This window comes from Notothenia rossii (genome assembly GCF_949606895.1).
Source record: "Notothenia rossii genome assembly, chromosome: 5".
NCBI classification, from domain to species: domain Eukaryota; kingdom Metazoa; phylum Chordata; class Actinopteri; order Perciformes; family Nototheniidae; genus Notothenia; species Notothenia rossii.
This window is the reverse complement of record NC_136903.1, coordinates 23,191,485-23,206,787: the sequence shown is the minus strand read 5'-3', so window position 1 is coordinate 23,206,787 and position 15,303 is coordinate 23,191,485. Positions and strand designations below refer to the sequence as shown.

The following is a 15,303-nucleotide window of genomic DNA, read 5'->3' as shown; positions in this document are numbered from 1 at the left end:
GCAACTTTACCTAGTTTTGATTCTTTTTGATTTTTTTTTATTCTCTTTTTGGAGAAGATTCATTTAGAGTCCCATTTTGTATACTTTCTAAAGACTGTCGTGTGAGAAAGCAGTGGAACTAAAGGGCATGTATATAAAAACACAACATCAGATACTTGGTACAAAGCAACACTGTGTTCTTTAACTGCAATACAAATGCCTTGTAACAACGATTATTGTTTATTAACATTGAATGACAAAGCAGCATCCTTTATAAGGAAGTGATGTATTTTTAATACAAGTAGGTCCTTCATAAATCAGCTTGACATGCATGTTTTTGCATTTGGCTACTGTATCATCTGAACTGGATCCTGCAAGCTGACACCAGAGGAGATGCACTGGGAGGTGACTGTGTTGCATTACTGGTACTCATCACTGGACCAGTTAGGCAGGTGTAGCATCTCTATTATAAACCTGAAGATCATTTTATTTCAAATGGGCAAACCTCTCTGAAACCTGTTTAAATAATTTTAGAAAGCATTTTTTGTTTTTATGTGAAATACAATGTTAACTGATATAAGTGATGCTTTACTTAGTAAGATTAGTTAAATAAATGACAGATTTTAGACGTACTATATGACCACCATTTTCTATAGTTTCACAGACTCAGAACCCATGTCTTGGCTTCAAATTACAATGGTTAAGCCTTTATTTGACCACCGTTGGTATGGGACACCAGCAGAATGTGTGAAGTAAATACCACCTGAATTATATAATGCCTGGTTGACTGTGGCGTTGTGAGGGACCTGGTGTTTTCAGCTGCCTTCAATAGCAGTAGGAAATACAATAACCACATAAGCAAAAACAAGTACCTCACGAGTGGGCAAGTTAAAACTGGCCATTGATTATACAGATCGTTAAACTGAGGTTAATGTTTTGCATCCTATGGCATGGATTTGCTGTATTAGATGTTCTCTTCGCTTTTCAATAAGACTACAGCAACGTTTCCCTGCAGCCTCTTCTTAGTTTCTGAAAAAAAAGTTTTTTCTTTACACAGTCAATTTTTATGTTATTCAATGAGAGCACTCTGAAAGCAGGACACGTATCTACGTTTTTAGTCCTCGGAAGGAGCACCATCCACAGTTGGAGGCGTGAGTCCCCTCCCCCAGCAACTTTCCAGCATCACATGATCCACCCTGTGTTGCAGAAACTAGGGGAAAGGTCGCAGCACTGCGCCGCTTAGAAACTGGGTAAAACTGGCAACATAGTAGTAGGTATATCTCATTGTGTTCACAATAAAGCCAACCAAAAAAAGATTGTTCATTTTGGGAATTGTATGATAGGCGTTTGTTCATTTTCTATACTTTACAGCAGTTACACAGCCATTGCTAGCGTTAATAAATTATGTCAACCTCCCAAGTCTTCAAGCACTTGACGTTATGTCAACCTTATCTGCAATTGATTCTGACCAAAAAACCACATAAACCACTCCATAAAGCCTTAAGCCTGTTGTCATTACTATAACATTTAACATGAAACTACACACAAACGCGTACATTTGTTGCATTAGCCTATTTGAATTATTTTTCCCACGTGGTCTAGGAGAAAGGGGGTCACCAGTGTGCACCCCCGTTGTCAATACAATATTATATTTATGAATAAAAAATAGACAGCGTTTTCAGTCACATGTAAATAAACTACGGGTACTATCTGTACGTTTATGATGCTCTCACAAGAAGGACACCATGACGAATCTACTGACCTTCACTAGCAGGTGACATTTACACACCTTTTTAAATGTATCTTTTGCTACTACCACACATTATAACTGCAGACAAGCTATACTGTACTATTGTTATTATTAGAGTAATACAACTGTATCTAGTGTTATAGAGCTTCCAGGTATCTGTCAATGAATGACCTTTACTTGGACTTTTGCCTACATTTAATTTATGAACAACACAGGGGTGCTAAGGGACCGTTTAACATTCGCAATACAAAAAAGTCAGGGTCGATTTTAATGCAGATATTCACGAGGCCTTTTCAGCATTTTCCACAACCTGCTGTTAAAACCCAATAGCATGGCTGTGAGGACAATAGACAGTTACGCTCGAGGCATAGTTTCCACTTTCACAATTAGCGTTGATGCTGTCAACTTAATTTCTGACTGCCACAGGCCGCCCGGCAATGTCAACGCTAATGTAGAAACCTACTGTACGCCATGTAAACACCGCGGCGCGCAGCTCTAAAGCACTGCGCCGACACGGAAATGCAACAAACTGACATTAACTGCGCAGAGATAACGACAGCTTTTAAAAAGGTGTTTGCCTAGCTTGCCATGTTTCTTTTCCCCCTGAAGCTATATTTTCACAGCTTCTTCCAAAACTGCCGAGAGGGGCATAAAGAGAGTGAAGAGGCTTTCAGAAAATGGATAATTATTACTCACCAACCCTTTCGGTCAGTCAGAGAGAGCTGAGCTTTCTGTTTTGACGAGGATGTGACACGGCCTAGCTGTCGGCGGTGACTGCGTTACACTCTGCATGAATGAGAGGACAGACTTGAATACAGCCTGCCCCCTTTCTCAAGTGGCCGACAGAACCATCACGTCGAGTTATAAACAGCGCCCCCTTGAGGTATTTTGTGATGAAATGTATGGTTTGTAAGAGGACAGCCAGCAGGTGAGAATTGGAAATACATCTTGCTGAGAATGACGTCACATACACTATGAGTACCCAGTAGGCCTGTACCCATATTGTTAAATTGTGTAGATGATAGGCAATATGTTAAGAATATCCAGACAATCAAATATAGTCCAATAGGAGGGGCAGTATGGGTACAATTATCTATGTTAGGTCTTTAAATCTCAGTTTTATAGTAACCTTCTTTGTGGAATTTAGATTTAGTGTATCGATAAAATAAGCAAGGAATGGGTTTTTGGTTGATGTAATATCAGAAAAATCCTATAAACATCCAACAGTGGCATAAAACAGTCTTACCCTGATTTGCAATCTTCTCTACAATGGTTTAATATATTTAGAGATAAATAATATAAGTGCTACCACAGTGTTAACAAAATGTCTGATGGTTGACAATTGTACACAGTTTTAAAATACATTGTCAGACAAAACTTCACTTCTCACATGCTTTGATTTGCATCCCTCAAATACAAACAACACATAAAAAGGTGATACCAAGCTCAGTAACACGTCTATAAAACAGCATACAGCAAGATACTTTTATTATATGGCATTATATTAAAGCAGTGTTCATATTAAATGTTGTGTACTACTCTCCTTTATATATATATATATATATATATATATATATATATATATATATATATATATATGATGTTGACATAATGTTGACATAATCTTACTAATAAAAGAATGTCTTCTCGTGGTCTGGCAATGATTTTTACATTGTGTTTGAACCATAGTTGAACTCTAAATGTAAGATGTAGATTTGTAACAATATAAATAATTTCATTACATCAAACTATAAAACAATGCAGGGGGATACATTTTGGCAATTGTAATAACTTAGTGTAATTCTAAGAACTAAGATGTCCGCTATCTAATAAACATTCATGTGTGTTCTCTGATGCTGCCCTCAGAACAGACTTCTTGCTACCTTCCCCTCTTTGCAAACCACTAGTGAGTAACACAGAGAGAGTCATTCGTTCCAGTGCTGACAAGAAATGACTAGAACCGTAATTCCTTAAGTAACCTGGAAGAATTGTGGCCCATTGCCACCCGAGCTACTGAGTTGCTTGAAAGACGTCTTTTTGAAGTTTTTGTTTTACCGCCCCTTTGAGGATGGGAAGCCTACACCCTTTTGACGTTGAATACGTTTTGTGACCACAGCCAACTCCCAGCACTGCTGTACTCAGTCTTTTCACAGTAGACTTCTTGAAATGCCATAGTAGGGAAAGCAGAGACCTATTTATTCACATGGATGAAGGATGCATTCCACTAAGCTGTCAAAGCTTCAGGGGTTTGGTATTACTCCTGCTGACTGTGTACATGTTTTTAGTTACATCTGGGCATTATTCCATGAAAATTCCAACTGTTTGCTGTGAAAAAGGAGCTGGTCAAGTAAGAAGGTCTGGCAACAGGGCTTATTAAAAGCAAACATTTGAGCTTGACGTGCTTTTTCTACGTAGACCTGTCAAAAGTCTTCCACAAAAATACCTCATGGTAATAGGAGGTAAATCTATTCAGAATCAGAGAGAAAGGCAGCACAGGGCTTGAAGTGCATCCAGACACAGGGGGCACTCAGTTGCATATGGTGGGCCAATACTAAGCAAAGGCACTGATCTGTCTTAGTCAATGGTTTCCACTCTTGCATTTTTAAGTGGACACACAACAGAGCAGTGTTTTCAACATCACATGACGTTTCCATGATTATCACTTAATCACATGCACACTGTTAAATACATTATCTGTTGTGGTATAAAGGGTGTGTCATAATGGGGTTAGGTTAGTCAGCTTTAAAGATAAATATGGTGAGTAACAAGGTGGGGATAAACAAAAAGAACATGTATTTGTTACACAAAAGGATAATTACTACTTTCTGAATTGTTTGCTTTCAATAACAGTGACGCACTAAGCACATCATTTATCTTGCAGTTGGCTCAACATAACTATCAAACACGACATGCAATAGAAGGAAGGTTCATGTTACCCAAAACTTAATCCAATATAAAACAGTAAACAGTAATATACAGAGCCATGGTCAGCTGGAATTCCAGAGTGCTTTTCAAAAGATTGCTTAAACAACATCTCTGTATCATAAATTACAATATCTGTGTCTGTGGGTATGTGCAATCATGGATTGTATTATTTTATGTTTGGCTTAAGGATGGTTATAAGCCAAACCCCAGGAAGAATAGCCAATGCTTGTTTTAGTGCTAATGGGGATCCTAAAAATAACAAAGAACAAAAGAACAATTCCATTTGCTTGTGAAACACTGGGTATTATACCCTTGCTGCTAAATACCAACCAACTATGTGCAATATATATATATATATATATATATATATATATATATATATATATATCGTTAAAAATGTGCTACATACCTGGCTGCTAAATCCTAAGAACTGTTAAAGGATGTGTATTTTGAAAATGATGTAACTTTCTTTTTTTCTTTTTTTTTTTCTTATATATTTTTTCTTATATCATAACTTAGTACTTTTTAATGCATGTAACTTATGTAAAATTAAGCTGCCTGTGGCTCTTTTTTCTGCTGTAACTACGTAAATGTCCCCTCTGTGGGACTAATAAAAGGTATTCTGATTATGATTATGAACAGATCTATGATCTCTTCGAGTCCCAAAGGGGGCTAGAGAGTCAGCTAAATATCTTCAGTTTATGCCCACATTAAAGACATACCTTGTGAGGAACGTACTAACTAAACCTTTTCTTATTTTAAGAATTTGAAAAGCCAAACACACCTGGATCTAGATAACTCATGAGGCAACATCCCAGTCTCACATGTGTGCCTTGTATTTGTCCAACAGAGGGCGCAGTATCACCATTATCGTGAAGGTTTGAGTTTAAACGATAATCTTTCCTCATAAATACATATTTTAAAGTTGAAACCAGTAAGGTATTAAGCAAGTCCACAAATTACGGTATGTTAGCGTTAACGTGACAATTAGCATTGCAACGTAAGCTAACTTAACTAAACTAAAGATGACTCCTCGTGTAGGAGGAATGTATCAGCTAGCACAACTGCAGGAGATGCAAAATGGGGAGAGAAAGGTGGAACTTCCTCTTGTTAAAATGTAAGTACCGGTATATGTACAAAAAACAGTTATTAAATTATGGCTTACCGACCGTGTGTTATGTCAGCTCCTCTGTGTCAAACTTTCCTTCAGTGAGAGTCCTCCCGCCTCTGCTCGTACGCGTGCGCGGTGCTGTCACTGTGTCCGCCGCGGAGAGTCAGACAGCTGCAGACCGCCGCGGCATGTGGACCAGGGCGAGGGGGTGCGTCCGTTTGACCAGCATCGATTTCAGCGAAGTGAGTCGACAGTCGAGGACAAGTCTTCAGCACAGTGGCACTGGCAGTATTTAGGTGACACGGCTCCCCTTGGACAGCGAGGGGGAGAATGAGAATAGTGGATATTGTTTGTAGGCACCGCGAAGCAGAAGAAGGAAAAGTCACCCAAAAGGTAAGCAGCGACGACGGCTGATACGATAGCGTCTCCACTAAACTAGTTACTCCTCACTCAGTTTACAATCAATGGCGCTGGAAGTGCTCGTACGTGGGTGGCCATAAAATACATGTCACCTGGGTCTCTTTATCTGGTCATTTTGTGTTTTTACAACTTGCCAAATCCACTACACACCACCAGTAAAGGAAGCACTAATTGTATCGAGTACTCATGCGTATTCATACAGCTGTGCAACGTTCGAATGTGCTCCCATGTGCACTTGATTGATATAAATGAAGATTGATGGCAGTTTTTGTTCTGGGAACTGATACCCTTTACTGTAAGAGTAGATGGCTTGCTTAACATATCCTCACTGTGGTAAAAACAATGACCGAGCGCTTCTCTAGGGGAATTTCTGATTTGTGTCACCCTTCACGGGGTTTCCAGCTTTCTAATGCCATGTAAACCCCTTGCTAGGATGGCAAGACGTGTTATCCGTCTCTTAATGTTATGGTACCCATTCCAACAAACAGTATCTGTTTTCTGTTGAGATATATCTTGGTATGGTGGCAATTCTCTGCTTTAGCCTTGACATCCTTAAGTTCCGCATTTATGCACAAAAACAGATATGAGGCAAGTGTAAGAATCAGGAAATATACGAGTGGTCGTCCAGACATAGCTCTTGTCATTGAAGAAGTAGGATTTTACCCTAAGAAGAAAACGGATGCCCCAGCTACAGAAGTAGGTTACTGGTCTGTGTCATGCCATGCGTGGTCCCCTCCTGAAGGCTGACTGGACGTCTCGCTGGTTCATGCAGTGGGGGAGGTTACAGACAGTCTGAGTGAAACATCTCCAGCAGGATTTAGCTCTCATCCTCTACCAGATGTCTGCTGCTGGACGTTGTTGTAGGCTACTGTCACTGCCCCCCTCATTGTGTTTCTGTTTACAATGTAGCAGATGTGCATGTTGCTAATGGCAAAGCTTGTTAATTTTTTGTATCCATTTTCCCCACGTAAATATGCACTGTCATTAATTGGTGTGAATCATTGTTTGGGAAGGAAACAGATTAATATGTTTTCTGTTTGCAGTTGTATGCTTAATGGTGCACATGATCTAATTATCTCTATTTAATGACGAGTTATTTCCCCTTTGATTTACACTGAACAGAAATATAAACGCAACACTTTGGTTTTTGCTCCCATTTTTCATGAGATGAACTCAAAGATCTAAACAATTTTCTACATAAAGAAAATAACCATTTATCTCATATTGTTCACAAATCTGAAAAAATCTGTGATAGTGAGCACTTCTCCTTTGCCGAGATAATCCATCCCACCTCACAGGTGTGGCATATCAAGATGCTGATTAGACAGCATGATTATTGCACAGGTGTGCCTTAGGCTGGCCACAATAAAAGGCCACTCTGAAACGTGCATTTTGCTTTATTGGGGGGGTCTGGGGGGGTCCGAAAACCAGTCAGTATCTGGTGTGAGGGTTAGGATTAGGGTTAGGGTTAGGGTAATGTTGTGAATCAAGTGGCCCATGGTGGTGGTGGGGTTATGGTATGGGCAGGCGTATGTTATGGACGACGAACACAGGCCACTCGATTCACAAGATTACCCTAACCCTAACCCTATTGCACACCTGTGCAATAATCATGCTGTCTAATCAGCATCTTGATATGCCACACCTGTGAGGTGGGATGGATTATCTCGGCAAAGGAGAAGTGCTCACTATCACAGATTTTTTTCAGATTTGTGAACAATATTTGAGAGAAATGGTTATTTTGTGTAAATAGAAAATGTTTTAGATCTTTGAGTTCATCTCATGAAAAATGGGAGCAAAAATAAAAGTGTTGCGTTTATATTTTTGTTCAGTGTACATGCAAACATATATGTAAGCACAGATATAGCATGGGGTGTTTTGTTATTATAGTTTTTGAGTCTTTAGTGTTTCACATTGTGTGACACTATGCTTGTGGTTTGAGGAGGAAGCCCACACCGGAAAGGTGACAGCACAGTCAGTGTACTTTTGTGTGATGAGAGCCCCCCCTCTGCCCTACCTTCAGCATTTATTTCCTTGTTCATTGTGTCCCTTCTTTGGCTCTGGTGTTCTGCATGAAATTGTTTGATTTCTGATCATCTTTGGTCAATAGTTAACAGATTTACAATATTTGCTCCCCTAAATTCTTATTGGAGTCATGTGTTTATGAAAACACTCTTCTAGATGTATCCCTCATCGCCAATTCAAAGACGAGTCATCACTTTTTGCTTGGGAGTGGAAGTTTAGTCTTTCAACAACCTATTCCAACAGTAAAGTTTGACTTGGGTGCCAGATGAACTTTTCTGTAGAGAAGCATTCTGGAACTTGAATGTACACTTGAACAATGATCTGACTGCCCCCTCTAATGCCAACCGGATGTGAGCCACGAGTGAGGCAGAGCTATGAGCCGTTATTTAGATTTCATGCCCGTGAATGGGCCTCAGTCAGCTGCCTTATTTTAGTACTCTTTGAGATGGTGAATAAGACTCTTAGTCATTTTTCTACTGTAAATTACCACATATCTCACTGCACGTATTTCTTTGAATGAATGATGTGTTAACCAAATTTGGTTAAGAAAATCTATCGGAGCCAATTTAACGGTAATCTATGGTTCTCTTGTCACCCTCTTCAATCAGCAGCCTTCATTGTATTCTATTGTGGTAATATTAGTTCAGTGGAGAGGCATCAATGGCCTTTTTGTCTGCCTGAATGGCGGCTTTATAGATGTCAAAGACCCAATGCTGAGTGTCACAAAACGCACCAGAGAGGGAAGCCTTCAGCCAACCATAAAGAAGACAGAGAGGCTTCAGGCCTGCCGTGTCACTCATGAAATGTCTCTCCAGAGTGTCATTGTTATTTTTCAAATTTCTTGGAACTACAGCCATTTCCCTGCTTATTTCTGTAAGGGTCACAAGTTCCTGGGGCCTATCTCGACATACACTGGGCGATAGTCAGGGATACACCCTTGACAGGTTGTCACACTCACATTCACACCTACATGCTATTTCCAGTTAAAAAAAACCTGCATGTTTGAGCACTGTGGGAGGAAAACCTCTGACAAAAAGGTGTCAACCCGCCTGCTGGATTTGAACCATGACATTGCTCATGGTATTTCTGACCAAGTATCAGTCATACGCTTTACGAAGTTAGAGTAATACTTTTTGAAAACTGCATCACATTAAAAAAAATGCAATCCTTAAGGCATAAAGACAATGTTTTTGTTATATCACAAAAAGAAAAAAAGCCCAAATCCTTAATCGTACATAGTCTTGTTTCATATCATGACACATTAGTACAATGTATGAATTGATATGAGTATGTTTGTGTTTGATATAAATAAGGATTATTTCCATAAAGCTGTGTGTAATGATTAGATGAATGATTGATTGATTAGTCAATTAGCAGAAAATATATTTATTATGAAAAAAAGTTAGATAATTAATTTTTCTTTTAAGTAATTCTTAGCAAGAAAAAATACTATACTGTCAAATCAAAAGTCGGAATCCTACTTTACTCCAAAATCCTCACACTGCACCACCATCTGTTGGTTCATTTGATTCGCTCTGCAGGTTCAGCCTCTGCCAGGAGCAAGATAACATTTAGCACGAGCCGAGTTTGTCTATAAATTTGCCAAATCTATTCCCCACACTCTATCGTTAGTAAAAATGTAGGTCACACTGCTGTTGAGATTGCAGATTGTCACTGAAAAACAGACAACACCACTGAGGAGATGAGTGATGGCTCTCTGGGATAATGGTAGAGATAGTTGTTTGTCTTTTGGCATTTGTATAAAGGCTAAATTGGGCTGACTTGGAATTTCCCCCTCTATTATTGTCACTAGTTTGTGTCTTTTTTCGAGGCCTCTTCAGATTTGTTTTTGCTCCAAATGCTTAACCTCCTTGCGGCAGAATTACAGTTCCAGGCTGTAAGGCTGCTCCTCTTATGTGTAGAATCCTCCGTTTCAGAGCTTGTAACTCACAATTACAACATGAAAACTATGATAACCAAATCACCAGAGGAGTGCGCATCAGTGAACCTAACGTCATTTCTGCTTCGCATTTGACTAGAGATCAGTCTCCTTTGGCCCTTGGTTGAAATGTTCTCTTTGGGTGACACATGTTCACCTTTTGAATAATTTAATCAGGTTGGCATTGTAAGAAACTGTGCTGTGGTGCAGTTTTGTAGTACTAATATATACAAACAAGTGTATTGTATGTTGTCGTGAGACTATTGATGGCCTGGGAATTTGCATCATGTACAGTAAAAATGTTGTTTGTATTGCAGAAAGATTTGTTTCCGTTTGTGATTTGAAAAACGATAGGGAAAAGATGTAATATAAAAAGAACATGCCTGTCAGTGAAAGTCTCCAAAGCTTACTTAAACAATGAGTTATGATTTTTCAACCATGTATTATGTACTGTTCAACTTCATATTCAAATATGACTTATCAAATCATTTTAAAAGCTGTATTTCTAGGTTTGAATGTAATAGATCTAGAGAGTTTTCCTCTGTCTTCACTTATGACATCCCTTTATGAGAATGTGGCTTTCTCAGCAGGGTCCTGTGGGTTTATGTTTATGAAACTGTTCCCTTGACATTCCTGTCCTTCTCATACCAACCCCTGAAAAAGTGCTGCCACTGGGAAACAAGGCCTCTCTGGCTGGCCTGCGACTCCAACATCTACAACTTTGTGTGGTCATTGTTATATTTAGACACCCTCCTCCCCCCCAGGTAATGGGGGAGGCCGCAGCAGCAAGGACCAGAGATGGTTCTCAGGCCGGGTGTATTGGAGGGTGAGGCAATAGAGAGAGCTAACCCCCCCCCCCCCCCCCCTCAGACACAGACTTGTTATTTCCTTTAAGAAAGGGGAAAGGTTGGGTAGTTTGGGATGGTGAGTGTTGTTAGTGAATCTATGTGCTCAGCTTTGGAAAAATACGATATGTCAGAGCGACAGTGGTATTGCAGAGTGGAGCAGGACAGAGAAGCCCCTTGGGGAAAACGAACTATTCTGAGCCGTGTGCTTTTTTTCCCCAGTCCCTGTGCTCAAGATGTTTCGCCCTTGGGTCACACAGTCTCTGCTATTTTCTATGCATAAACACAAACCCTAAAGCGTACAAAGGAATCGGAGGGAGAGAGTATCAGACAGAAAATAAGACAAGGAATCTGTTGTTGAGGAGACGACGTGCACGGCCATCAAGGCCTCCCATGAGTTTCCTCTCATTGGCCTAATTTGGTATCATTCTTCTCTCTGTGCCTACGTGAATTTGTTCTAGTTTTAAAGGTTTCAGTGGTCGCCTTAACCATGTCCAGAATAGATTAAGTTAGCACACTATTTGTCATTCTTTTGCTGGGAGTCAATACGACTCTGTACAATTCCTGAGAGGAACCTCTACAGTAAGTGTAAACAATTGGCCATTGTCCTTGCTTCATCGCACCTGCAAAACACATGTTTGGTAGCACTGGGCTTTGACATTTGCATCCTTCTTACATTATGTTAGGTTAATAAAGTGTCTGGTGTTTTCTTTTTCATACACATCCTCATTAAAACTAACATGTTATGATTGGGTGTTGAGGGCAACATGTAGGAAGATGCCAAGCAAGATAAAACCTGGTGGTAGCCTACACATGTTTTTATACCAGTTACTCACACTTGTGTATGATTCACAGATACTCAATCTCTCTCTGGCTAACACGAGAGCTTTCAACCTATGGTTCTCCATTTTGAGCAGCTTTACTGTATCTGTAGTTTCATCTGGACTCTATACTTTTCTTTAAAGAAAGAGAAGTCTGTTGAGCATCTCGTAAACAGCCTGTTTGGATTTCCTGTACGGTGACTTTGTGATATTCTTCGTCTCTCAGGGGCTCACTTTTTATAACAAGACTCTGTTTTCCTCTGCCAAATCGGTGTTGTTTTGAGAGGAAATTAACAAAAGATCTGTTTGAAGTGAATGTGAATGCAGTCTGCAGCAGGATTAGGTACAGGGGGATATGAGCTTCATAATCAGCACGAAGAAATCAGTACAATTATTTTTCTCAGCCCCTGTTGATGCCACCTCAATCCCTGTTTCCCACTCGCTCTCCTTCTTTTTGAATGTGTATGTTCACAGTACACACACACACACACACACACACACACACACACACACACACACACACACACACAGACACACAGACACACAGACACACACACAGTGTATCTCACACCAGTAGAAACTGCAGCTCTGAAGCCATCTGGGACTTCAGACTTCTTCATGTGGAAATTAGAGCCATGTGGTCGCTTGTTAGCCTCCTTCCTTTTTCTGAACTGGAATGATATGCTTGTTCTCCGCAATCACCACGGGCCTACAGCATTAAGCTAATGTAATGACTGGGATGATGACATGGAGTACATTACAATTCATTCTTTGAAGTTGTTTTCCGTGAATTATATTTGCCTAGTAATGAATGAAATGATTAGCCACCAGCGCAGTTGCAAAAGTAATGCTTTAATTGGGTGTTATGATATCTTCAGAAAGGTCTTGTATACATCATAACATTGTGCAAACATATTCAGAAACATGGATGTCATGAGATTTTTAAATACTGCAGACAGGAAGAAGAAGACTTAATCACACAAATGAGGCATGTAATAAGGTTTTCGGTCAGAAGTAAATAGCTCTAGAGCTCTATAGGTGTCCGGTATTTTTTAGATTCTTCCATTTAAGATGTTTAAAATAAATGAATACGAAAACAACAGTTTTAAGGATCTTCGATCACAAAAAGGGAGGCTAATTTGTAGTTTCCTTTGGTAATTTCAGTTAATCTAAACATATACAGTACATGAGGACAATAATGCATACCGGTAATGAAGGACACATCATCATGAGTATGATAGGAGAGACCGGGTATGGGAGTAGGCTCTGTGAGGTTAACCGGGTTGAATGAGTCCATGGCCGAGGCCCCGTCTGATCTCAGAGCCAGAGCGGCCCTTGGCTGACCATGCAGCATTTACGAATCATTCATTGGAGAAACGATCCAAACATCTGTCGTCTTCTGCCACGTTAGGCCATCAGGGGTTTTGGGAGTGTGGTTTGAGTGCCAGCCGCAAAGAAGAAGCTTGTGTCAAAATGTGATCAGATGTTAGAATTAGATACATCGGACCATACATGTAAGTAGGACAAAACAGGATTTATTTCTGTCCTTCATTCTGTCAATATAAACTTTCCACACCCTGATGCAGTTTCCAAGATATCTGCCCAATAATACCCACATACTTTACATACATATACAGTAAATACGCCCCCCTTACTATCAGTCCAGTGAGGCTCGCTGCACTCAGAGTTTCCAGCCTCCTACATTTCGACCACTGCCAGACTCCTTCTAATCTCAGGCTGTCATTCTTATTTTGCTCTTGTATAATCCTCTGCCTAAACTCTGCTGCTGAGATTAAGATTGATTGTACGCCAAAATAGAGACGATTATGGATCAAGGAAATATAAATGTGTTATGTAAAAGAGATGGTACATTTTGGTGATAAATCAGCAAAGGAGGTTTTGTCTGCCCCTTCTCTGCTTGAAACTATGTTATTAGCTGGATGTTAATCAGAGAGATGTGTGAGCTGCTTGTGGTGACAACAGCGCAGAGGGAATTTATATAGGCATGCTAGATTTAGAGATCTATGTCATAACAGGAAATGATGTCATGCAGACTCAAAATCTTGTATCCTGTATGCATGCAGATTAACGAAATGTAGAAATACAATACATTTTTCCAAAGCATATTGAGTCACTTTAGTGCAATGCTAGCCAAAGTCTGCCCACTGTCTAAACAAGCCCACATACCAGATTCTCAACCCCTCTTCTTCACTCTGCTTACATTTGTAGAGACATGTGAACAAATTGCTTTTGTTTCTGTAATGTAGAATATGTGAATTCTTATTATTGAGTCTCTTTACTTTAAATATTCAACTTGTAATTGACTTAAAAGCTGAAAATAATCGACACATTAATAAATCTCCTTTTTCTATATCTGTTCTCACTCGTAGGACGCACACCCCTGCTTACTGGAGCAATACACACTCCCCCAGGTGTGATGTTTAACTGTATATGTGATATCTCTCCCACCCAGTGACCTTCTGCTGCTTACTCACTGCTTTTCTCCAACTTGGATCTGTTTGAGACCCTAATCCCATCCACAACCAGCCACCTTTCTAGCCACCACTTGAAAAGAGCTGTTTAAAGCACATTTATTTTAACCCACTGTAAGATGTTATGCCTTCAACGTATCGCCCACTGAGGAGGGCCTCAGCTGGGTTGGTGACTCACTAGCAAAATGCCAGCAGGGTTAACGTGAACTCTCCACTTAAGGAATAACTCATGTCTTTTTTGCTGACTTCAAACACCAAGCCTGGATAATTTGAAGCTCTGTCACTATGAGGGTTTTCCTTAGATGGAGTGAAACCCATTTTGTTGTTATACTGTTTTTTCAGTTCTCATTGAACCTGTTGTTGTAGGAGTGGCGGTCACTGGTTTCCTTTTCTTCCTGATCCTAACACAATACTATCAGCAGTCTGGAGACTCAACACAGGAAGTAAGCTGCTGGAACCTAAAGATGAATCATAACCGGCTGCTTACACTAATTTACCAAGTACACAGAGATTGAAAATAGCTCACAATTACCCACGTGCAGCTTGAATAAAACACAGCTCTGTATTATTCCTTCAGACTCATTTAATGCCCTTCCAGAGCCTTGACGATATATCTAATGAGTCATGTGTTACTTAGAATGTCTCACAACCTAAACTAATCATGTGTCGTCATGTCCTCATCTGTAAAAGGAGAAATTGAGACGATATAAAAAATTCTTTATTTTACGTTTGTTAACGCAGTTATCATTAACTTAGCCTAGTATCCAATTGCAAACAAAGATGTTTGAAAGGTTACGCTTCAACATTTTTCTCACCACTTTTTAGCGTTTCAATGTGTTTTTAAATAGGCTTTCATCACAACTTTTCGCATCTCCGGTCTTTCTGATTTAAAATGTTTCTGTAGTTCAGACATTTAAAACCTCACACCCCTCGGGAGGCCAACAACTTCCTTAAGCCTTGTCGGGCTTTCTGATAATTTAGGCAAGGTTACAGACA

The 15,303-nt window shown here is 39.8% G+C and overlaps 2 protein-coding genes across 7 annotated transcripts in view; one reads left to right on the top strand and one right to left on the bottom strand.

Moving 5' to 3' along the window:
- Window positions 1-5,964, bottom strand: part of cpt1ab (carnitine palmitoyltransferase 1Ab (liver)) — a 22,007-nt gene extending 16,043 nt beyond the window's left edge. For 2 of the 5 annotated variants that reach the window (XM_079682815.1, XM_079682819.1), the window contains exon 1: window positions 2,426-2,567. The gene's annotated coding sequence lies outside the window, so the exon portion shown is untranslated. Of the gene's footprint in view, window positions 1-2,425; window positions 2,568-5,819 lie in introns of those variants that run through there. The other 3 variants (XM_079682817.1, XM_079682818.1, XM_079682816.1) reach the window with 3 other exon arrangements.
- The window catches only part of LOC307040199 (uncharacterized protein), a 25,062-nt gene continuing 15,469 nt past the window's right edge, over window positions 5,711-15,303 (top strand). The window contains exon 1 of one of the 2 annotated variants that reach the window (XM_079682813.1): window positions 5,711-5,771. In XM_079682813.1, the coding sequence (XP_079538939.1) occupies window positions 5,735-5,771 (37 nt within the window). In that variant the 5' untranslated portion in view covers window positions 5,711-5,734. Of the gene's footprint in view, window positions 5,772-6,019; window positions 6,159-15,303 lie in introns of those variants that run through there. The other variant, XM_079682814.1, reaches the window with a different exon arrangement.